Raw genomic sequence first — 22431 nt, forward strand, 5'->3', positions numbered from 1 at the left:
GCTCCAGTGATGAACGTAGACAGTCACAGGATTCCCCCCCTGCCCCCGCCCCCAAAGAGGTGGATTCTTTTTTGTTTTTTTTTACTGTTTTTTTTTTTTTTTTTTTTTTTTTTTGCCTTTTTTTTTTTTTACATGTCACATAACAATTTACTGGCTTTTAGTATATTTACTTGCACCTTTTTTTTACTAGCTTAAGCAAATTAATAATATAACCAAGTTTGCTTAGGATTTAGCCATATACTCAATTTTTTTTAATATCAGAGTCAATATAAGTTCAACTTAGCAGTTGCTAGCGGTTAATTTTATATTCCATATGAAGTTGAGGGAAAAAAAGCTTTCTTGCCTCAAAATATCCTAAAATTCAGACATGGCTCAATATGCATTCTTAACATTTGCCCACTTGACAAAAACTCAAGGGAGGAATCTTGCTGCAAACTCTGATCAGATGTCACTGACCTCAAGGCATCCATCTAAGGCACTAGTTTCCATTGCCTGATGCCTCAAGTGGGCAGCGACTGGAGATGGAATTAAAAGTTTCGTTTCCAGTACTTACTCGGGTGTATACAATCATGAATACCCTGCAGACTTGCTTATTAAAGTTAGAACTGCAAAATTAACTGGTAGGTGTGAGGTAACAAGACTCCTCATTTTCCTTCCCTAAATCCACTTTAGGAAACTGGTGTCTTAGCTCTAGTTATGAAAAGCAGCAGCAGCAGCAGTAGCATGCAGGTAGGGCCTAGGGCAAGTGATGTTCACCAGTAGGGGCTGTGGATACTCAGCCTTCACATGTAGGTCTCCAGTTAGTAGGATTTAAGTTCCTTACCAAAGATTTATTGAGCAAGTCCTCTATAGTGGACACTCTTGGGAAAGGCAGTCTCCTGCTCACAGTCTTTTAAGCCTTGCTCACCCATGTAAGAATAGGCCTTAGGCCTAGAACACTCCCTTACTGATTGTTACAAAGAGCCCATACAGCCTGTTCCAGGCTTAACACCTTGTGTGGGAATATCCTTCCCTGATCCAGGCTCACTCAATATGTACTCCTGTATTCTGCTTGAGCACGCAAGTCAGAGCCCTGGGGCATGCCGCCCCCCCCCCCCCGCCCCTTTCAGTATTACAGACTCCACTGGGTTGGGAGGAGCTTGTGCTAAGACACTAGAAGGGCACTCTGGCCTTTCACTGCTGGGGAGGATCCACTTGCCTTGGGGACCACCGCACACTCCTAGAGCTGATCTCGCTCTCTCTCTTTTGTTGAGTACAAATGCTGTTCCATCCAGTATGGGACTGTGTTGTGTCTTCCTTGGCAACTGATACTAACCAGGAGTGAGCAAAAGTGTCTGGATTTATGTCCCCAATGACTGGCATTCTCATGATCTTTCTGTCTTCCATACAGCTGAATTCCCGCCCTCCCCATCCCTGGCACTGGTACCAGTGCACAGACACCATGCTTGGCTTGGGATGGTTTACCTGATCTTGGACCTTTCGTCCTGCCTCCTACTTCCCGTTCCCTCAGCACCAGGGCTTTCCAATGATCCTCTCTACACTTGAACCTCCCCTCTAGGGAATGGCCCTGCTCCACCTTCCCTCCAAGGGAAACCCAGGTAGCTTGTCTCAGCTTAGTGTTAGAAGCAAAGCCATGGATCTGTTGGCCGTACTAAGAGCCTGTCCTCATCCTCCACACCAGCATAGGGCCCCATTACATATCAAAGGCATGAATATGCCTGTATCTTTAATAAGACAGCTTCTCATCTGGGAGTGTGCCCCCCCCAGCAAATAAGACTATATACAATCATAACTTCAAAAAAAAAAAAGTTAAGTAATGCTGAACCTTCTCAAAGATCTATTATGTAGTCATGGTTAGGAAATCTCTTGGCAACAGTGAAATATTTATCATTTGTTAAGCCAAACAAAACAAACAAGGTGCTAAATGACAATTATGTTATGACTCTAACTATGGGAAATAAAGGAGAAAGACAAGAGGGTAATGGATTATGATTGTCTCTCAGCCCATGGCACAGAGGCCCCTCCAGTCACCATGCTTAGTTTGGAACGTGGGTCCCCCTACTGGAAGCTGCATGACCCAGAGCAGGTTATTTGGGGCCTCATTTATTACCCTTCTATAAAACAAGGATATTTAATATTAGTGTCAATCTCAGAGCTACTGTACCAATAAATAAAATGGTAGGTAAAGAACTTAAAATAGTAGGAACACACACAGTTAGACTCAAGTGTTCGTTATTGTTATAAAAGATGGAATCACTGTAAGTTTTTCTTACAAGTACACACACAGATACATGTAAAGGTTCAAATCCCAGCTTCATCAGCTTACTGTGTATGTAACCTGGGCAAGTTACTCAGCCTCTCTCCATGCCTCAGTCTGCTCATTTGTAAAGTGAAAAAAATACTAGTACCTTTCTGAACCACCAGTGACCACCCCAGCCATAGCTGTCCACAACTTAAAATTGTAAACTCCTGCCCAACATAACATTCAGACAAGGTGACTCAACTAATCTATTTCCATAGAATTTTGGGTGCATGATAAAATGAACTACTCTATCTGAAACACTGGAAATAGTCACTACAAAGGTTACTTGTCATTATGTGGTCAGATGTCTTATAACTGCATTTAAGGGATCTTTTAGAAACAGCTTTTCACCAAAAAAGTTGGTATAAATTACACATTGTCTCTTTTCTACCTGTGTCCTAAGCTAGACTAGAATCAACTTGCAGGCAAGAACAGTGTTACATATTTCTTTTGGCTCTGACAAACTAGCACAGTGCCAAGAACGTCTTAAGGTTGAATCAGTGCATGCTGGTTAGGTAATGACTAAAATTTGAGTTACGCTTTAGCCTAGAACTGTTACTAAATAAGCTTTAGTTTGATGATATTTACTTTCTTCTAACATCTGCCCTATCCAGAAATGATTTAAACCACTTCAAATTCTTCCGGTGAAATTAGAGATCATAAACACCAAAGTACTTGACTCTTATTTTCCCAGTTACTTACAAGGTCACACTTATCAATTGTAGTTCTTCTTCCACAACAGAACATTTTCCTGCTTACAGGCTCTGAGAGAAAAACTGCAAATGAACAGAAACCAACCTTCTTCGACATAAAGACTTTTTAGGAATCAAGACTTTTCTAGAACTATACTGTGAAAAGTCCTATTTCCTCCTATGAAGCCAATTATCATTCTACGCACTGTTCCACCTGAACACAGCTCCCATTTGAAACTGGATTACCCTCTTAAAATATTGGAATAGTAAAAACAAGAATGGTGACTTCTGTTGAATTTGCATTTGTTTTTTGTGGTACTAATTAAAACACCAATTTATAATTTTTTAACACATTCAACAGTTCAACAAATGCATGATTCTTTTAATCTGACTAAAGCTGTAAGTCTGTACTTCACTGGAGAATATGTAAGGAAGTGCAGCATTAATTTCTGAAATTTCTTGTCCTGACGTCTCCTTTCAGTCCGTTGCTATTCAGCATGTTCCTGTTCCTGTCCTGGAATTAGCCACCGAATGCTCTCCGTTCGAATGGTAGCGTACATAATAAAACTAATCAAAAAGAATAAGGAAAATACAAGCAGCCAGTCCACACTTTTTATCAAAGTGCTGGGAAGAGGGCCTATTTGGTCAGCTTGAGTTACCACCACATTTTTCTTGGCTTCTATACCTGAAAGAGAAATCAGCTGTTTCAAATCAGAGAGAAAACATACCCGCTAAAGATCTTTCTGAAGTATTCTGCATGGTATGCAAAAAGATATGCAGTCTTAAAATAAACACCACACGAGTATATCTGGGATGGGTCTCACTTGCCTGTTAGTGTAATTTGTAACTTGCCTTTCTCCCACCACATCAAAGGAACAGGAACCCATTCAGCTGTTCAAACCTAAACACTAGAATTTCTGTGAACTCCTCAGAAGGGTCTTCGGGCATGGTGAGAGTTGTCTTTTGTTCTCTTTGAGATCAAAATTCAATAAGCAACTGGTAAAGCTACTTTCAGGAGTCTACAGAATGTTTTCACAGGTGAAGGAATGCTAAATTCAAAATGCTTTTAAATAAGTCACTGAAAAAATTGTTAGGACTAACCACCACTGATAGCAGAGATTAACAAAGATGCTGTGACTCCTCAATTTCTTTTATGTTCTAGGTTTTCTTAGAATGTTGAGCAAAATGGCTCCCTCTCTCCATTTCAACCTGATTGACAGTCATGGGTCTGGTACTATAATACTTGAATAGCTAATTAACTGTTAACAACCCTTTCACTCCTATGAGGTAACTCAGTTTTATGTTCTTTACTGTGAGATATAAGTAATGAGATGCAACTTAATACATATGGAAGGTATGTTATAACTCATTTTGATTTCCAGTGAATATACTTCAGGAAGAAGTAGGGTGCTCATAATTAAGGCATTAAAGCTTTTATGGAGCAAAGTTTTGCAAAGAAAATTTCTTCAATAGTCCGTGTTCAGACTTTTACAGAATAAAAAATAAGGCCACATGTTTTGGCAAATATTAAGGAATTAAAATAGCATCTGCATATGGATGAATAAACGGAATACCGCACAGCAACAAAAAGGAAGAAAATATAACCATATGCATCAACATAGGTGAATCCCACAAACATAATGGTGACTGAAATGAGCCAGACACAAGGGAATCCATTATATGTGTCTCCATTAATATAAAGTTCAAAAACAGGGGCGCCTGGGTGGCTCAGTGGGTTAAAGCCTCTGCCTTCGGCTCAGGTCATGATCCCAGTGTCCTGGGATCAAGCCCCAAATGGGCTCTCTGCCCAGCAGGGAGCCTGCTTCCATTCCTCTCTTTCTGCCTACTTGTGATCTCTGTCTGTCAAATAAATAAATAAAATCTTTTAAAATTATATATATATAGATATAAAGTTCAAAAACAGATAACACTAGTTCATGGTGTTAGAAGTCAAGATGGTGGTCACCCTGATGGGAAGGAGCAGTAGCGCTGAGGGGATGGACTGGTAATGTTCTCTCTGGGTCAGAGTCTGGTTACCCAAGGCGTTCATTTTGTGAAAATTCATCACCCAGCACACCAATATAATGCACATATTTGTGTAAATATTACACTTTAGTGAAAAATGTATGTAAAAAGTTAACTACAGGTGTATGGTATGTGAATTATAGAATAATAAAGCTGGTTTTTTAAAGGTATCAATAATCACTAAAAATACCTATTCGTATTAAGCTTGCTGCTGGTTGAGAGACTTTTAACAGAACCATGGTAGTTCTCATGAAAAGAAGGTTTACACCTGAAATCCAGTCTTGATTCCTTCACTTAAGAAGAGCAGACAGGAACCCACAGAAGACATATACCTCCAGCAATAAAGTCCCTTCTACAGCATATAATCTGTACATACCTGTCTGGTTAAAAAGGAAGACTTTCAGTGTTTCCAATGTTCGGTCTGTATGATTAAATCTAGCCATTGGCTTAGCTCCTTGAAATAATAAAATGTTAGGAACAGCTACGGTGCCAAACCTGGTAGAAAGGCTATAACAGAAAGCAGTCAGTGAGACAACCTAACTACCAGCGGGTTTCCTCACACAGTTACCATATCAGAATGGATGGCAATAAATGAGAAAGCATCATTTTCCTGTGACCTACAAAGGTCTGATAGTCAAACTATATGCTTATAGCTATTTCTGACCTTTTCCCTTATGGGTTGAGGTTGGGGGCATTCCTGTTCTGCTGAGCTACTTTCTGTTACAACAAGGAACTACCCTTGACACAGTTATTCCACTTTTTTTTTTTTTTTTAATTAAGTAAACTCTACCCCCAATGTGGGGCTGGAACTCACCACCACAAGATCAAGGGTCGCATGCTCTACCAACTGAGCCAGCCAGGCATCCCCTAGTTATTCTGCTATTTAAGTTGCAAACTGCCAAAAGAGATCAGACCAGAAAATTCTAACTCATGGACAAAACAAACTGTGTCAATTAACTTGACAGAAGAAATTTCAAACTCTCCAGGATGCCCATCTCCATCCCTCATACAAGAGGAATGGGAATCTGCAGTCTAGCAGACACACCAGGAAGTTCACAACTGGGGCAGGATGTAACAGGATCTGAGTGGGACTGGTTCACCTTTACATAATACAAAGTCATGGTATAAGCTCTGGAGTCAAAACACATGGGTTCAAGTCTCAGATCTGTCACCTACCCAGCTGTGTGAGCTTCAGGCAGACTATCTAACCTCTCTAAACCTCAGTTTCTCCTGTTAGTAAAATGATAGTATTGGATAGGATTTTTTCTTTTGTAAACATGCTGTCACTTAAATATTTAACACAGGAGGCAAACATATGTCATAGGCCAAATAACAAGGACAAGTATCCTCTACTCTCCATGATTAAGGCACCATAAGAGGCACTGAGAAGGACTCATGGAGATGACCAAATGAAGCAGATGATAAAAGCCCGCAGGGAATGGAACCCCAAACCCAGAGTACTAAGCTGGTGCTGGGACCCAGCCTGGCAGGCTTGGGGCAGGGGAATGCCCAAAGTCTGACACTAACCTAGACCGTCCTTACCATCAGTCTGCTCCCTTGGGCCAGGCCACATAGATACTTCTCTGAAGCCCTTGTGAGAATTACTAACTTGCTGTGATTCTTTCTCCCTAAAAAAGTTTAGGTAAGGGCACCTGGGTGGCTCAGTGGGTTGAGCCTCTGCCTTCGGCTCGGGTCATGAGCTCGGGGTCCTGGGATCGAGTCCCACATCGGGATCTCTGCTCGGCAGGGAGCCTGCTTCCTCCTCTCTCTCTCTGCCTGCCTCTCTGCCTACTTGTGATCTCTCTCTGTCAAAAAATAATAATAATAATAATAATAATTTAGGTAAATATTAGCAGTTATATTATCCACACTGAAGATCAATAGAGTGCAAAGTTTTACTCAAAATTTTTACTCGAGGGACACCTGGGTGGCTCAGTGGGCTAAGCATTCAATTCTTGGTGTCAGCTCAGGTTGTGATCTTAGGTTCACAGGATCAAGCCCCACGTCAGGCTCTGTAGGGTGTCTGCTTCTGTCCCTCTCTCTCCCCCTCTCCCTGTTCACTCAGTCCCTCCCTCCCTCCCCCTCTCTCAAATCAAGAAATAAATAAATCTTTAAAAAAATTTTTTTTTACTCAAAAAAGTTTAACCAACTTCATTTTTACCAACTTGACCATCTTCCAGACTTCCCAAACTGATTCCCACACAACCTCCTGCACCCTGCTAAAAGGTATGTGATGTAGAGGAGGAGGGTCACGCTTTATAACCCAGGCACAGTCACAGCACTGGGGGGAAATACAGAACATGTGAACATAGGTCTTTATAACGCAGCTCACTCAACATCTAAAAAAGACAAGAGCCCACTGAATAATATAAAACAAAAGTAAATGTCATTTTAAGGGCCTAAATTAATTCATGAATTGATTCACTGTGCACTAAGGAACATACATGCAAGAATAAGTGTAAACAAAAGGAGAGAAGAAAGGGGGAGGGAAAGAAAGAAATCCTGAGCAGACATACAACAGGGTGCTGAGTCGGGGCTGCCAGGGGTAGAAACCTAAACCATGGGTGAGTCTCAGGAGGGTCCCACTTGTGATACCAATTTTGCTAATTTAGGCTGGCCAACACCCTGAAGAGTCCTCTGGCCCCTCCACTGCCATCAGGTGGAGCCACCTTTAAATTCCACCCTGCAAACTGGTGCAGACCCTATGGAAAACAGCGTGGAGCTTCCTCAGAAGGTTAAAAATAGAACTACCCTAGGATCCAGCAATTGCACTACTAAGTTATTTATCCAAAGGATACAAACATAGTAATTCGAAGGGGCACCTGCACCCCAGTGTTTATAGCAGCAATGTCCACAATAGCCATAATATGGAAAGAGCCCAGATGTGCATCAACAGATGAATGGATAAAGATACACACACACACACACACACACACAACAGAATATTACCCAGCCATCAATAAGAATGAAATCTCACCATGTGCAGTGACATGGATAGAACCAGAGAGTATTACGCCAAGTCAGCCAGAGAAAGACAGATACCACATGATTTCAGTCATACGTGGAATTTAAGAAACAAAACAGATGAACATAGGGGAAGGGAAGGAAAAACAAAATAAGATAAAAACAGAGAGGGAGGCAAACCTCATAAAAAAAAGAAACTCGTAACTCTGGGAATCTGAGGGTTGCTGGAGGGAAGGTGGGTGAGGAGACCGGGTAACTGGGTGGTGGGTACGAAGGAGGGCACGTCATGGAATGAGCACTGGGCATTACATGCAACTGATGAATCACTAAACTCTACCCCTGAAACTAATAATACACTATATGTTAACTAAATTGAACTTAAATTTTTAAAAAATTATTAACTCAGTCATAACAACTCATTCATTTATATAATACAACCAAGTGACTTACTTCTGTGCAAAATGGGGGGAAGTTATAGTATGTAACCACTCCCCCTGTTTTGAGGACAAAATGACATACAAAATGAAAAGTGCTTTCCCCAATATCTAGAACCTGGTAAGCCCTCAGTAAACAATAGATATGATTAACATAAAAATAGGTTAGATGGGTAGATAGATGATTGACAGATAAATTCCACTGTGCAGAGAACAGTCTCTCCTCTTCAGGGGCCTCCAGAAAGTGAGGCCTCAGCTTCCTGAGGAACATGACCACCCTCACCACTCACCCTTGTCTATCCCTCTCACCAGTCCAGCTTCCATGCTCACACCTACCTCCTCGGCTTCAAACTTAACTGATGACAACCTCCACATAACTGCAAGCATCAGCCAGGAGGGTGACACATAAGCTCTACTCAGGGAACATACCTGCTGTGCTGAGATGCATCCAGTGCCAAAAAATGAAGAGCTGGAAATGCCCGGGGCAGAGAATTAAAATGAGGGGCCAAACTGGCAGAAAATCGGCACCACGGGGTGTAAAACAGGACTAGCGTGCAGTCACTACCATTTGGGTTTAGAAAATCCATAAGGTCCTGTAGTAAAAGAAACAAGTGAGAAAGTCAGCAGAAAGTGTTCACGTACATTCCTCTGGAAGAATGCCCAAGAAACTGGAAACACTGCTGCCTCCAAGGAGAGGAGGCAGGAACACGGACTGGAGAGAGTCTATAGGTATCCCCTTAATAGACTTGTGGGTTTTGAACCATAGGAATACATGAATCAGCAGAAAAGTATTATCAAATAACAAATCATAAACTTTCCTATAAACTTCCTTGATAGTACTATAGAGCAATTATATTATTTTTCATAATCCATCAATTCAAATACTAAGTACCGATAAGGCACAGGCCTCTCACACACTCTAACGGCATTAATAAAGCACTGAGATCTCAGGCCCCAATCATCAATTCAGCAGATCCCAATCCACAAGCAGCTGAATCAGTGTATTCAGCCGAAGGCTAGTTCAATTTAAGGGTGCACCCTCCCTGCCACCACCCTACTCACACTGCTGAAACGGCTCTCTCCTGGTCAAGTGTGTGACACCCTAGAAACAGTCCTGCAGAGCTAAGGCACGGGGTTAACCGGGCGCTGAGGGGATTGTGTGAGGCCAGCGCTGACTACTGCACGTGGAAGGACACTCAGCGTACCACATACCCTCATTTAAAATAAGCAGTCACAGTGTGCAGAGCTAGGATTTCTTCTCATATTACATAAGTAGCCTGAACTCATCCTGCTACCTAGCTTAACAATCCCACAGAAATAGTCATTATCCCAGTATTCTCTTCAGAATTATCCTTTATCCAATGGACTGGTAAAGCATGGCTGGGTTGGGGACAACTATCTCAGCTCTCACTCCAGAGAAAACACTGGAGTCAAGCTCTTTGAAGGAAAGAAATTTTTCATTAACATAAAATGCTCCCCAGGGGTATCACCACTCTAAACAACGCTAAATCACAATCTTAGTAATTCAGATTTTTTTTTTAACTTGCCTCTGTAATAAATACATCATTTGGAAGAAGAAAAATGCTAGGAATTCTGATCCCAAGCGCCTATCTGTTCACTGGGATTTTTTTTTTAAAGATTTATTTATTTATTTGCAAGAGAGTAAGAAAGAGGGCATGAGAGTGGGGGAGGAACAGAGGAAAAGAATCTCAAGCAGACACTGTGCTGAGCACAGAGCCCAATGTGGAGCTTCATCTCATGATCCCGAGATCACAACCTCAACCTAAACCAAGAGTCACACTTAACCAACTGAGCCACTGTTGGTGCCTCTGTCCACTGGGATTTCCATCATGAGGCCTGGTGGAGAGAGGACCCCAAGGGTCAACCCGTCTAAAAAACATAACTGACACTAGTTCTATCACCTCCTCTCCCTACGAACATCATAGAGAGCCAAATGAATTTTCAGTGATGCACCCATTAGATGCCGTCCCACCTATAAAATGATGAAAATTCTGACCCAGCAGCTGAAAGTCTATAAAATCAATAGCAGAAAAAGAGAAAAGCACTAAACCATTCTTTCTTACCTGTGACATATTTAAAATTTTCAGAGTGAAGTTTTCTAATCCCGTCACATTTCTCTCCTCGCAGTTCACCTTGGGGGATTTCAGACTTTCCGTGTTATTGGAGTCCTCGGGTGGGGCCGGGTCGGATTCGGCCACTTCAGGCTCTGCGTAATACTCCTCCTCCCTGTCCTGGAAGCCGGGTCCCACGCCATCCAGAGAGAAGATGTGCTCCCGGAGACTGCACCTCGAGTCCTCCTCCCCTCGGGCCCCACAGGTGCCGCCACTGGGCTCGGGACTCAGCTTGTCCTCGGTCTCCCCAGGGATTACGGATAGCATCACCACGTGGTCGCCGTCAGCATCCAGCCCCAGCACTGAGCCAGCCTCTCCTGCGGACATGTCCTGGCCTGCGGGGCCATGCGGGGGCTCCTCCTCACTGGCCAACACAGCTCCTGCCTGCAGGGAGGGAGCACGCTGCTCCTCCGACTGCAAGTGACTGCTGTCCTCTGCAACTGAAACATGCCGGCGTGGGCCCACTCATAAGTCCCTTCAAAGTCCATGAACCCCCCCCCCCAGAATTACAGTTCTCCTCAAATAGATTCTCCCCAACAGAGAAAAGAGGTAACCTTCCCATGAAACTCTCAGAGGGCCATCCACCCTTCTCCAGATAACGAAGAAGGTCACCAGGAGGTACCAGATTAATGAATGTCAAATACAAAGTGGACAAATACAGACCTTCATGTGATACCTGCAGCTTGCCATGCAGATTATAAGCAAAAACATTCCAGTGCAGATATCCAATGAGGAAATCCAATGAGGAAAATATAACACAAACACCTTAGCGAGTTCATTTGTTTGATGAGAATATCCAACAAAAAAATGCTGCCTTTATAGAAGATTCTACTCTAGCGATGCATCCTTGCATACATTCTAACAGCTCTTAGCCTGGCAGGACAAGGATTACCATCCCCACTTAGCGGAGGACCCAGCTGAAGCAGAGAGAGGCGGTGTAACGCCCAACAGTACACAAGCTAATAAGCAGCAGAGCCAGGTCTCTGAATGAAGTCTTCTGGCTGCCGTGCCAGATTGGGCCTTACCCTCCCCTACGATACCTCGGGGGCTGAGATGATGCCTCGCGGCCTGGGAACAATGCTCCAGCCATACAGCAGCTCCTGCCTGCCGTGCCTCTCTAGCCAGACAGAGCCGACTCTCCTGTCTGCTGCCCTTGGGAGTGCCAGGAGGTGCAGCCCTCAGGGCCAGGGCCACAGCAGGGCGAAGGAGGACCTTCTTCCCACTGTGGAGCCACAAGACAGAACTTGGCGAAATGCTCAGGTAAGGGAAGAGTCTGGGGAAGTCTCATTCAACCACCGAGCAATCTCCGCTCACCTCTGCAACAGGGACTCCTGCCCTCCAACTCCCATTAACTCAACAACAGCTGCCAGACTCAGTGCCAAGCATTGACCGGGGGGAACCAATGAGCCCAGCTGTACTCAGACAAGCTCACCATGTGGCTGGGAAACCACCAGCCATGCAATGGGCTCTGCCAAGCCAACAGCATGTCATCAAAGTGTAAATAACCAACTGGCTTTAAAGTTGGGGAAGCTTCCTAAGGCATGCACACTTGTACAGGTCTCAGAGAATATCCCCATAGAGATTTGCAGATTCATTCAGCAATTCAAAAACCTTGTCTGAGAATTCTGCTCTGGCTAAGCCGGAGTAAGAAGGACCAGATTCACCCTCCCTAGTGAAACAACCCAAAAAAAGGCCAAAAATGTGAACCGGTTTCAGGAGACTAGTTAGCAGGCAATGAAGGATAGGGATCCCTGAGAAACAGGAAGAGGAGAGCCCTGCAAGTGTTCCAGTTTACCACCAGAGGGAATGCCTGCCATGGCTCAGGGAGCGGCGAAGGAAGCGAGCAGAGTCCAGCACTCCTCAAGTTGAGGAGATGGTACGGAGGGTTCACAGAGACCAAGAAAGCTAGAGTTCGTGAGACATAATAGTAGAGATGGGCAAGCTCCAGAGACCTGCAGAGTGACCCCAATCTAATACAGCGGTCAGCATTTACATGTGGGTAAACTCCCAAAGCTAGGCAAAGAACCACCCAAAAGGATCAGAGGCAACAGTACCCAACCCTCACACAGAGCTGGGAAGCATACCTGTTCCCACCACCTAGACTGGAAAAACTCACAGTTCCCTGAGCACTGGGGAGCGTACACAAAAGTAGTGGGGCAAAATTGATCCTACAGTAAATACAGCTCTGCTCTTGCCTCACAAACCTTAAAAGCAAGGAACATACCATACTCAGCTAACTCAACTGTACCCTAGAACAAAACTCGTGAATATTTAGAGGAATACTAAAATATCCAGCATTCAACAAGGTGAAATTAATGTCTGGCATCCAATCAAAATTTACCAGGCATGCAAAAAAAAAGCAGGAAAATGTGAACAATAATGAAAAAGGTAATTAATCAATTAAAACTGACCGACAGCTTGCAGATGTCAGAATTAGGAGATAAGGATATTAAAACAATAATTATAATTCCATTACATATGTTCAGAAAGCTAAACAGATCTAGAGACATAAGATATAAAAGACCCACATCAAAACACAAATCGAAACCACAGAGATCTCACCTCCTACCCCTCAGATTAGCTATTATCAAAAAGACAAGAAATAACAAGTGCTAGTGAGGACGTGGAGAGAAAAGGAAACCCTTGTACACTCTTGGAAGGAATGTAAATTGGTACAGCTATTGTGGAAAACAGTATGGAGGTTCCTCAAAAAATTAAAGCTATAATTACCATCTGATCCAGCAATTCCACTTCTGGGTGGAACAAAAACACTAATTTGAAAAAAATATATGCACCCCATATTCACTGCAGCCTTATTTACAAAAGCCACAGAAGCAACCTAAGTGTCTACCAAAGGAAGAATGAATAAAAAACACAGAATCTATACACACGATATTATTATTCAGTCACAAAAAGAGGAAACCTTGCTATCTGCAACATGGATGGACCATTACACTAAGTCAGGTAAATCTCAGAAAGACTAATAACATATGCTCTCACTTACATGTGGGATTTTTATAAATAAATAAATAACTAGCTCATAGATCCAGAGAACAGACTGGTGGTTGCCAGAGGTGATGGTGGGGGGAGGGGATGAAATGGGTAAAGATGGTCAGAAAGTACAAATTTCCAGCTACAAAGTAAGTCATGGCAATGTAAAGTACAGTATGGTGACTCTAGTTAGTGATACTGTCTTGCATATTTGAAAGTTGCTGAGAGTAAACCTTAAAAGTTCTCATCACAAGGAAAAAAATATAACTATGCATGGTGTCAGATGTTAACTAGACTTACTGTGGTGATCATCGTGCAATTATACACAAATAATAAATCATTATGTTGTACACCTGAAACTATATATACTAATATAATGTTATGTGTCAATTATAATATGATTTTTCAAAAAAACCCAGATTGTACTCTGGCAACGAAAACTACAATGTTTGAAATGAAAACTACACTGGGTGGAATTAATAGCAGATTAGGCAATGCAGAAGAAAAGACAGACTAGTGAATCTGAAGGATAGCAACAGAGTTTGAATTTGAAAGCACAGCAACAGAACCTATCCAAAATCAAACACACAATAAAAACAAGAATCCAAAGAAATTAAGAGAATCAGTGAGCTGTAGGATAGTTTCAAGTGGCCTAACATACAGATCATGAGAATACCCAGAAGGCAGAGTAGGGAGGTTAGTGTGGACAGAAAAAGTATATGAATTAATAATAACTAAAAACTGCACATACTTGATGAAAATCATATATCTATAGTAAGAAGTTCAGCAAATCCCAAGCTCAATGAGCTACACCAAGATATTATCATAAGCAAATCGCTCAAAATCAGTGACAAAAACAAAAATCTGAAAAGCAGCCAGAGAAAAAAGATAAACTGCGTACAGAGGAAGAAAGATAAAGATGACAGCAGATTCCTTGATGAAAACAATGCAAGCAAGATAGGTAGCAACTTTAGGGGCACCTGGGTGGCTCAGCGGGTTAAAGCTTCTGCATTTGGCTCGGGTCATGATCCTGGGTCCTGGGATCGAGCCCCACATCGGGCTCTCTGCTCAGCAGGGAGCCTGCTTCCCCCCTCTCTCTCTGCCTGTCTGCCTATTTGTGATCTCTGTCTGTCAAATAAATAAATAAAACCTTTAAAAAAGAAAAAAAAAAAGATAAGTAGCAACTTTAAAGTACTGAAAGGAAAAAACTATAAACCTAAAATTCTATACCCAGGAAAAATATCTTTCAAAAATGAAGGGAAGGGGCACCTGGGTGGCTCAGATGGTTAAGTGTCTGCCTTTGGCTCAGTTCCACATGGGGCTCCCTGCTCAGCGAGGAGTCTGCTTCTCCCTCTCCCTCTGCCCCTCCACCCTGCTCATGCTCTGTCTCTCTCTCAAATAAATAAATAAAATCTTTTTTAAAAAGAAAAAAAAAGAAGGGAAAATAAATACCTTTTCAGAAACATTAGAAGCTAAAAGAATTCATCACCAACAAACACCCAGAACAAGAATCTCAAAGGTATTCTTTCAGGCCAAAGAAAAACAATACTGGATGGAAATATGGATCCACAGAGAAGAATGGTGAGCACAAGAAACAGTAAGGACACTGATAAAAAGACACAGTTTTTCTGAAAATGCAGCTAGGAAGGGGGCAAGAAAGCCAGGGAAGGTGATAAGGGGCCAAAGGAGGTTTCTGTTTCAGCTTTTAGAACAGAGAAGTTTAAGGATATATCAAATTGATGGGAAAAGTGAGGAGGGCAAGGGAACAGTAGAGGTTAGACAGGGCAGAGTATATGGCTTCAGCAGCAAGGTGTGTCCTTGACAGAAGAAAGTCAAACTCTTGTATGACTGTAACTGTGACTCAGAGAAGGCTCTGGGTGCCTCTGCAGGAAACCCTGCCAATTTGGTGGCGGTGGGTTCACAATGACAGTCTTTCTGTAGCCTTTGGTTGATGAGCATGTACCGCTTATATAATTAGAAGAAAAACATGTTTGCTGGGGCGGCCACAAAACAGAGGAAGAAAAGAAGCCAGAAAGGTTACACATCTGGAAAACAAAGGGTGCCAGGTATAAGGGCCAACCCTCCTCCCAAATGCCCCAGCTCCACAGACATCTGCTCTCTCTGAACCTAATCAATATCTTAGGTCTCATAAGTTCATAGAAAATGCCAAGATCCACCTCAGGAAAAAAAAAAAAAATTCAGGGCAGAAATTAGAACCTGGCTCTAACTGATCACCCTCACGAAAATGGATAGATATCCCCTGCAAAAAATCAAAAAGGGCGTCTGAGTGATGCACACACAGAGCTGGTATTTTCAGTTCAGGAGGGTTATTTTTCCCTCCTGTGAAAGAGTTAAGTAGACAGTACACATTATGCACCATAATATTCTTATGCCCTCAGGTACCAGTGTTTTCACTTAAGTATTGGGAAGAGAGGAAACTGAATTATTCCACACCAAAACAGAAATGACATACCGTGTGAGAGCTGCTGAACCCTTGCGTCACGTGCCTTTTAAAAGAAAATGCTTAACCTCAACACACTGACTGCGTGTGAGCCACTAAAAATGACAATCACTGCATCACTGGCAGCAAGAAAGATATCTGGTGGGGCACCTGGGTGGCTCAGTGGGTTAAGCCTCTGCCTTCGACTCGGGTCATGATCCCAGGGTCCTGGGATCGAGCTCCACATTGGGCTCTCTGCTCAGCGGGGAGCCTGCTTCCCCCTCTCTCTGCCTGCCTCTCTGCCTACTTGTGATCTCTCTCTGTCAAATAAATAAATAAAATCTTTAAAAAAAAAAAGTGTGGGGGTGGTTAAAGTGGGTTAAAGCCTCTGCCTTCAGCTTGGGTCATGATCTCAGGGTCCTGGGATCGAGCCCCACATCGGGCTCTCTGCTCAGCAGGGAGCCTGTTTCCCTCTCTTTCTCTGCCTGCCTCTCTGCCTACTTGTGATCTCGATCTGTCAAATTAAAAAAAAAAAAATCTTTAAAAAAAAATCTTTAAAAAAAAAAAAAAAGAAAGAAAGATATCTGGAGAACAAGGGTGGGGGCACGGAGCTCACGCTGCCAGGGAGCCCTAGCCTAGGTCAGATCCTTCACACCCTTCCAGTTTTGCTCAGAAGGCTCTCTACCAGCCACAGGTTTTTCACAATGGCTTCTATGGCAGCAATACCAGGCCCCTCATGGTGTGGTCTCTGTCCACACTCTGAACGAGTTCACCAGACATCTTGGTCCCTGAACACTCACGATCTTTTCCACCTACCTCAGTGTTGTCCCGAGGGCTGTTTCTCTACCAGGAAAGCCCTCTACGGGCTCTCCTGCTGGCTAATCTGAATCATCTTTCAGATCTTACCTTAAACTTACCTTTGCAAGGTGAATTTCAAGGTGAACTTCACCCTCCCTGACCCTTAGACCAGAGGGGTCTCCCATCACAGCATCCAATAATACCCTGGGACTCTCACTGAAGCATTTTCCACTGTTGGAATTTACTTAATTATTTGTAGTCATTTAATGCCTATCCTCCCGCAGATAGGAGGGCGGGCCTGTTTTTCTGTGTGGCTCACCACTGTACCTCAAGAGTTCAGCAGATCATATACATGTGATGTATGCTCAGTAAAAATCTGCCAGCTGACAGCCTAGGGAAGACGGGCATGGGGGTGCTGAAGCCAAGAGGTGGTTCCTGTGCTTTGACACCTGGACAGCACTGCTACCTCCAGCTGCTCATTTGCCAGTAGTGTCCACTACAGGCCCCAAAGCCTTGGATTTCCAGCCACCCTAAAAAGGACCCAGGTGGTGAAAGTCCCTCTGTCCTCACCCCATTCAAGGCCACACCATGAAGACCAATGGCCCACCCTATGGCTGGTGCTATCCTCAGGTCTGCATGCACGTGGCCCAGACTGCTGGGGGAGGGGGAAGTGTTCACATCACACTGACTACAAGTCGGTCCCCCAAATCAGCAAGATTCTGCCTGGAAACAGAGCACACTCAACGTGGGCAATGTGAGAAGATATTAGTAAAGGGGCCACCAACCTGTGGGCTGGATGTCAGAGAAACCAAGAGCAATGGTAAGGCACTTCAGAGCCAGTAACAGCACAGAGGGAGCCAGTTAACCATTCACAGACCTTAAAGAGACCAGAAGCAGGGGTGCCTGGGTGGCTCAGTCATTAAGCGTTTGCTTTGGGCTCAGGTCATGATCCCAGGTTCCCGGGATTGAGCCCTGCATTGGGCTCCCTGCTCAGGGGATGCCTGCTTCTCCCTCTCCTACTGCTTCTTCCTCTCCTACTCCTTGTGTTCTCTCTCTCGCAGTGTCTTCTATCAAATAAATAAGTAAAATCTTAAAAAAAAATTATTTTTCAGAAGAAGCAACAGTCACAGAACCTTGGAACCGTGTGCTCGCCCTTCTAGAAGCTGTGACTTTCTACGGAAGGTCACAAAGCCAACCATGATAACCCCTAAGGGAGGAAGCTGAGAGACTCAATATCCTGACCTCATGCTCCCTTCATTCCAACCCACGGGAACCCAGAAGGCAAGACAGTCAGTTGTTAGGTCATATGGGACAGCTGCTCAGGGCACAGCGCAGGACAGACAAGGCTAGAGAACGACCTGGGAAACAAACAAAAGCTGTCCAGCACATGCTGTCCCCTCTCTGAAGCTGGTGGCTAAGCACAGTGACAAAGAAATGTAGTACAGAGGGTTAAGCAGGCAGGTATGGGCTTGAATCATGGCCTCCTCAACTTCTGCCTGTTGGAGACCTTGGCAGAACACTTAGTGACACTGAGTCTCGGTTTACTCATCTGTAAAACGGGAACCAGAGCAACAGCTCCTTCATAAACATCTGAAGATCAAATAAGATGATGCTCATAAAAGCACGAAGCACAGCACCTGGCGCAGAACCAGTGCTCTCATCAGTGATTGTGTTACTATACTTTCCCCCTTCCTCCTGCTCAGCCACCTGGCGGCCCTGCCTCCTGCCTGGACGCCGCACGGAAAGCAAAGGTCTGCCTATTCCCGTAGGGAGTGACAAGCAAGGCCGAAAGGTCTAGACGTTAACAAATTGTGAGCAGTGGGGGGCCGTGGGACTGAGGATAAGGCCCTAGGAGCCCTGCCTCCAGGGTGGCTGCCTCCTGGCCTGAAGCGGCCCCAAGAGCATGCCAGGGCAAGCAGGGGGTTACCCGGGGAGTCTCCTCTATTGTTCTCATCCAGGCCACCTGAGCAAGAGCAGCCTTCTTTAAGAAGGGATCCATCAAGGTGCCAAGTAAAGGGCTCTGTAGGCAGAAAGACGGGCTCTGCCACGACCCGAAGGGCAGATGCGACCCTGAGCTCCGCGCCTCCACCTGTAACGTGGAGAGCCTCTTACAGCCTCTCTCCTAAGGCGGGTGCGAGGGCTAACTGCGGGAAGGCACAGTCCGGCCTCCTCGAAGGGGCGCCGTAAATGCCGGCTCTTCGTTACGGTTTCTCTCATTCATAATAAAAGGTATGTCTCAGTAGGAGCTAGTACACGGCCACTCCCGTGACTGACGCCTGCTGCAGGGGCCTGCACGGGCTCCCCGCCACCGCGGACCACCACTCGGGGCCACACCGTCGGGAAGAGGAACGACGCGGGGCTGGGCGCGCCGGCCCGCGCCACGAAGGGCCGAGGGGCGCGCCGCGAGACCCCGCGCAGGTCAAAGAGCGTCGTCCTAGCGGACCTCCCCCGCGCCCTGTCATTTCACTCGCTGCCGCCTGCCGCCCCCGGCCGCGGCCCCGGCTCGCACTCACCCTCCAGGCCGCGGGCGGGAGGTCCCAGCACCCACAGCAGGACCTGCCACCACCCGAGGAGCCGCATGGCGCGGGACTAGAAGCTGCCGGGACTACCGGCCCGGACGCAGGGTAACCGGCGCACGACGACGCGCGTAGCGCTCCCGGCCTCCCGGGCGCCTTGGGGGAGGGGAGCCGCGATCGCGAGCGCAATCCCGTGCGGCCATCTTGGCAGCTGGCAGCGCCCGCTGGCGCCATCTTGGAGTCGGGCGGCCTGCCTCTGGCCTGTGGTCTCCGGTGTTTAGGATTCGCTGTTGTTCAGAAGCTGAGAGCCGGACACCTCGGGTCGCATCGAACGTTCCTGAGCCCCAAGCCCTGGACGTGGTTCCAGCCCAGGCTAGCGGCCGTCTATCTTCGCGCGCGAGCCGGTCTCGCTGCTGGCAGCACACACTGCGCCCGTGTGACGCTTCACTCCGGGCCCCAAAAGGCCCGGAAGCCTCCTCCTTCGAGCGCTCCGAATCTCCAGCCTTACCCCTGTTCCCTTACCTACGGTTGCCAGGTGAAATACAGGGTGCCCGGTTAAATTTGCCTTTCACAGAAACCACGAATAGTTTTTTGTTTTTTTTTAAGATTTTTGTTTGTTTGTTTGTTTTTAACTCCCAAGAAACATACGGATATTCCAATGTAAATATGTCCTGTAATTATATTTGTTGCGTCTGGTCACCCTGACCCTACCTCCTGTGAACTTAGGGCGGGCAGTTTTGGTTTGGTGGTTGGTGGATTTGCAGGGCAATCTCCTGCTAGCTAGGCCTCCCCCAGCAAAAGCAGCTCGGAAAGGACCTAGAGTGTAGAAAGGCCGGGATGGGGAGGGGTGGTGTGTCCCAGAGCAGGCCTCTGCAGTCCAGAGCGCGGCGGGGGCGGGGGGGGGGGGGGGGGCGCGGAGGGACCTAAGAGACAATGCTCAGAGATGAAAAGAATGACTCAGTTAAGGGAAGGGCCTCCTAAAATCAATAAAGCCACTTTTGAGCAGTGTGGGCCGGGGCTACATCAGTGCAGAGTGCTGCTGTCAAACTTATTTGAAGAGGTTGATAACACAAATAGATTTCAAAGGCCTTTACATCAAATCGCTGGTAGTTAAAGCAACGTGAAGAGGAATCGAGGGGTTTTTTGGCCATATGGTGAATCCCAACTCCAACATTTATAGGGATATATGATCAGTCAGCAAATTATGTAACTTTTCTTAAATTCAGTTTCTTCATCTATATAACGAGATGAATTTATGTGAGTTTAAATGAGATGTAAAGCGATGAGCACAGTGCATAATGCCCAGTAAGCACATCAGAGCATTACCCATTATTTGGATCTACAATTCTAGCGCAGTAACCACAGTCCCCTGGTGTCCATCAAAGAGAGTTAAAGCAGGAAGATGTATCATCAATCTGACCTCACTGATTATTCTTCTATTCTAAATAAACCGCCAGGTTTTTGCTATGGTAAATTCTCAGATGCCTTTGGATCCAGGAGACAAGGAACAACATGGAGGAAACAGCCTACATTTCTAAGGCCGATCACTACAGTCATCATTTGGCTGAACTACCTCCCTTGCCCCCTACCCAGTAATAACAAACCTTACTTTATTTTTTTTCTTTCTTTCCTTTTTTCTTTTTCTTTTTTTTAAAGTAAAGTCTATGGAGCTTGAACTCATCACCCTGAAATTGAGCTTCATGCTCTACCAAGTGAGCCAGCCAGGCGCCCCAAACCTTGTCTGCTCTAACTTATTCTCTCTCATACCCTTCATACCTAATTTGAAGGTGCATAAAAGCCAATAGGACAGAGGATTAAGGGGGTTAGGATTTATAAAAAGGAGAGTGATTTGATTTGTCTGGACACTCTGGAGTGGATGCTCTGTTACTACTTCTTTTTTATTATGTCCTTTCCTTCCCTGTGTTTGTGCTTTGGCTGTTTGTTTGGACAATACCCTTGCAGGTGGTGGAATTGTTGTCTTTCCTTAAATACTGTGTATACACTCTCAAATGACAACTCGGAAAATGCTGTCAACGAGACAGAATTCACATTTGACTGTCTCACCACCAGATGGCACCTGGACTTATTTTCTATCTTTCTTTTTTTTTTTTTTTTAAGACTTTATTTATTTATTTATTTGGCAGACAGAGATCACAAGCAGGCTGAGAGAGAGGAGGAAGCAGGCGCCCTGCTGAGCTGAGAGCTAGATGTGGGGCTCAATCCCAGGACCCTGGGATCATGACCTGAGCTGAAGGCAGAGGCTTTAACCCACTGAGCCACCCAGGTGCCCCTGGACTTATTTTCAACAAGAAAATTGCCTTCAGGTTTGTCTTGAAACTTTATTTTGTTTCTGAGGGGAAAAACGTTGATATCCTCATCTTTGACTGAAATGAACTGTGTGTACCACCATTTGGCCCAGGATTGTTCATTCGTATGAATGATAATAATTTGATAATAATTGGAATTGTTATGCATAACTATACACCCGCATGCCAGGTGTTTAGTTTATCCCCTTGATGGATTTGCCTAATTTGTTTTGAATCTGATGAGTCATGAGAGCTTCTCTTTAATGGTGTCTGTGCCTGTCTCTCTCTCATGAAAAAACAAAACAAAACAAAAAAAAAAAGTATTTCCATTCCCTTAAATCACTGCAGCAGAGTATATTTTCCAAAGACTGCCACAATAATATCCTTCCTCCCACATGCTGTTCTACAAAGTAATTTTGCCCCTGCCCCATCAATAGATAGAATCAAATTCCTCTTCCCTTGAATCTGGGTGGGCCTGTGATTTACAAGGAACCAAGAGGATGTAATAGTGCATGAAGCCATTCTGTATAACTTCTGAGGCTATACAGCTTTACACTTCTTTGCTGGAAGATTTGCACTGAAGCTCTGAGCCACAAAGTAGGTGGTTGGACTGTCTAAAGCTGCCATGTTCTGCAGAAGTTCAAACCAGCTTGCTGAGAGAAGCCTAGACACTATGAAGAGAAATGCCCACCACCACTCACTGATCCCAGGCCCACTCGGTTCCACCTTTGGCTATCACTGGACTACTACTGCCTGAGAGACGACAGCCAGAAATGTTCAGACCCACAGATACAGAGATCAAAAAATTATTGTTATTATAAGTCATTAAGC

General features: G+C 44.8%; 1 protein-coding gene across 1 annotated transcript; it reads right to left on the reverse strand.

Annotated features, from left to right (window-relative positions):
* Nucleotides 1-2215: 2215 nt before the first annotated feature.
* On the reverse strand, nt 2216-20157 carry LOC111140853 (thioredoxin domain containing 15). Its single transcript, XM_022493073.1, has 5 exons — nt 19292-20157; nt 10502-10989; nt 8847-9010; nt 5396-5526; nt 2216-3679 (listed from the first exon to the last, which is right to left on the reverse strand). The coding sequence occupies exons 1-5, from the start codon at nt 19356-19358 to the stop codon at nt 3483-3485; spliced, it is 1047 nt and encodes a 348-aa protein (XP_022348781.1). The 5' UTR covers nt 19359-20157; the 3' UTR covers nt 2216-3482.
* Nucleotides 20158-22431: the final 2274 nt, after the last annotated feature.

This window comes from Enhydra lutris, unplaced genomic scaffold (genome assembly GCF_002288905.1).
Source record: "Enhydra lutris kenyoni isolate GAN:26980312 unplaced genomic scaffold, ASM228890v2 scaffoldscaffold5, whole genome shotgun sequence".
Lineage (NCBI taxonomy): Eukaryota > Metazoa > Chordata > Mammalia > Carnivora > Mustelidae > Enhydra > Enhydra lutris.